General features: G+C 54.7%; 1 protein-coding gene across 2 annotated transcripts in view; it reads left to right on the top strand.

Annotated features, from left to right (window-relative positions):
* The first annotated feature begins 1,207 nt into the window (after positions 1 to 1,207).
* The window catches only part of LTN1 (listerin E3 ubiquitin protein ligase 1), a 46,066-nt gene continuing 44,436 nt past the window's right edge, over positions 1,208 to 2,837 (top strand). For both annotated transcript variants that reach the window (XR_013998099.1, XM_081163024.1), the window contains exon 1: positions 1,208 to 1,313. Coding sequence is in view for 1 of the 2 variants with exons in the window: in XM_081163024.1 (XP_081019150.1) it covers positions 1,272 to 1,313 (42 nt within the window). In the remaining variant the exon portion in view is untranslated. The remainder of the gene's footprint in view (positions 1,314 to 2,837) is intronic.

The raw sequence follows: 2,837 nt of genomic DNA, 5'->3' as shown, positions 1-2,837 counted from the left end.
TTCCCCGGTGGGGGCCTCCAGAAATGCTTATTCTAGCAGTACTGCAAGAACCCCACTTCCATAAGCAGCCGGGGGAGACAAGCCCCTTTCCTATCCTGCAGCACCTATGGTAAGGGAAGGAAGGGGGGAGGGAAAGAGGGTGTAGTCAGAGTAGTTTGGAGGGGCCCTGATGGCTGGGACTCTGTTCAAGCCCTTGAAGAGAAGATGGTGCCTGGCTGTTGCTCCTCAGTGATGGGATCAGGCCTGGTGCTGACATCTGGGGACAGGGCACACAGCTAGGACCCAGACCACTTGGGAGGTGGGTTCTTCCTGGCTGCCACTGGCTCCCTGAGGTGCAGTGAGGCTGGTCCTATTGTTTAAAGGGCGGGAGACTGAAATTCACTGCTGCCTAATCCGGTTGCAGCTCCCCTGGCAAAGGCTGCTGCCCAGCGGGGCTCCCCCTGCCGCATCCTGGTCTTTCGGGTCTCCCAGCGCCTGCCCAGGAGCCAGTCCAATGAAGGAGAGTTTGCAGAGCTCAGTATCATACCATTGAGTACAAAAGGGTGACTGGACACGAGAGGCAACGGGTGCTTGTTTCTCTAGTGATTGTGAGAAGCAAAATCAAAATGAGATCCGTACGCTTCAAATTTAATAGACTCCCACATTACCCCTCTCTAAAACTTCACGTTACCGTCACAGTACGAAAAGGGGAATTTAGAGGGAATACTGCCCAGAGCACTTCTCAGATTTTAACAAGGCCTAATACTCTGGTTTAACATGCAGAATCTGAGTTATTAGTCGCGAGTGGGCCTGCCAGCCTGTGTTTCTAACAAATGCCCAGATGATGCGGATGATTGCATTTCGAAAGGTCGCACACCTCCCCATCGCCCCGCAGTCACCGCAGCCACCTTATTCTACCGCAACCCTTGTGCGAAAACGCTTTTCTGCCGCACCAGCCAACCTTCCCTAGGCTGAGACGGAATCAATCTCGGCTCCGGCAACCGAGGAAGGGGAGGTTCTGCGCCTTGGTCCCGGGCTTGGCTTCCTATTGGGCAGGGGAGACGTCATTTAGGGAGGCGTGGCTCTCGTTGTGACGTAACGCCAGCGGGCTGTCAAGCGCATCGCGGGAGGCGGGAGCAGAAGTGGAGCTGTCGGAAGACCGGAGTGGGTGGCGGAAGGGGAGGGCCGGGGAAGTTGTTCCCAAAGGACCACTTCCGGGGGCAGGGCCGGAAGTTGTGGCCGGGCCCTGTCAAGCCCGGGGTAGCGGGCTGAGTGCGGCGGAGACCGCGACCATGGGCGGGAAGAACAAGCAGAGGACCAAGGGGAACCTGAGGGTGAGCGCGAGGGGGCCGGCCCGGGCCGGGCGGCGAGCGTGCGTGTGGAGTGTGACCGCCCGTGAGCGTCCCCGCCGGCGGGGCTGTGCAGGTGGCGGCGCCGGGAGGAATGGATCCGCGCCGGGCGCCGGGCGCGCGCTCTTGAGGAACCGGCGCCTCGGCGGCGTGACCCGGGGCGGCAGCTGCGCGGCGGGCGGGCGGAGCCGCGGGCGAGGGGTCGCGGGCGGTCCCCGAGCTCCGCGCCCCGGCGCCCCTCGTCCGGGGTCCAGGCCGAAGCCCTCGCGCCCCCGCCTCCGCCCCGGTCCCTCCCGCAGCCACGCGGACCCTCGCGGCGCCTGGACCCTTTTACTGAAAGGATGTTCTGGGTTCTGTTTCAAATGTGAGGGAAATATTTTAGGGAGCAGTAGTACGGCGACAGCACGCTCTTTACGGAGACTCGCCGGTGGTATATTGCTCTCGCTCTCCAGGCGTGGACGTCGACTTACTCGCGGAAATGATGACAGCTCCTAAGCGCTCCGCGTGCCGTCTAAAACTGACGCCCTTCTACGTAACCGCGAGCGGCTGGACCGCCAGGAAGCTTAAGCGCAGTGCTTTTTGGCCAATAACGCAGCATTGTTTTCAGATTTCTGTGGCCGCCTCAGCACTGTCCCCTATAACGTTATTTTTAGCCATAGCGTTCAAAAAGCATCCCAGTGCTATAGCCACTCCCATTAGTTGTTTAGATCTTGACAGTTTCCCAGCGTTTTTGTTTTTCCTGGGGGAAGGTTCTTTTATGACATCGACTGTTTGGAAGCCTCTAGGCCAGTTTTTGCTTAATTTAGATTTGTCTGATTCCTTATGACTCGATTCAGGTTAAACCGTTTTGACGGAATGACTCTCCCCGTCGCAGCGGGAGACCCATGCCTGTTTGTCCCGTTGCTGGTGTTCGTCTCATCGCTTGGAGAGCTTTGTCCACTGGCTATTAACAATATGTTAAGTGCTGGTTTGAGACTGGGAATGTCCTGTTCTCCCCCACAGACTCACTCCTTGGTGATGATGACTGGAATCAATTATTACTGTGGTGGTTTAGAAATGTGTCTTTAATCTTGACAACCCAAATAAGGTTTTAGCTACAGTTACCTCCTTTTAAAGATGATGGGACAGAAGCTTAAGAAATTAACTTACAGTCAGGAAGTTGCAGAGTTGGGATTTGAGTGGCAGTCATTGAATCCTGAATGTCATATGTTCAAAGGTGACAGACAAATGTCCCCTCTTCATGATAGAGACAGATAAGTATATAAATAATTATAATGTATTAGAGAATTATGATAAGAGGTGTTAGTAGAAAGGAAGTGGGAGAACAGAAGAGAATGATTGACCTGAGGGAGGCAGATACTGAAAAGATGAGTGAGCTTTTGAAGGATGAGTAGGAGTTTGTTAGGTAATGAAAAGGAAGGAGAGGTTTTCAGGTGGAGAGAAGATATTATGCAAAGACCGAATTATGAAAAGGCATAGCATATTCAGGAATCCTTGAATTCAGATTTG

This window comes from Miniopterus schreibersii (assembly GCF_964146895.1).
Source record: "Miniopterus schreibersii genome assembly, contig: HAP1_SCAFFOLD_145, whole genome shotgun sequence".
Taxonomy (NCBI): domain Eukaryota; kingdom Metazoa; phylum Chordata; class Mammalia; order Chiroptera; family Miniopteridae; genus Miniopterus; species Miniopterus schreibersii.
The sequence above is the reverse complement of the archived record's forward strand: the minus strand, read 5'-3'. Positions and strand labels throughout refer to the sequence as shown.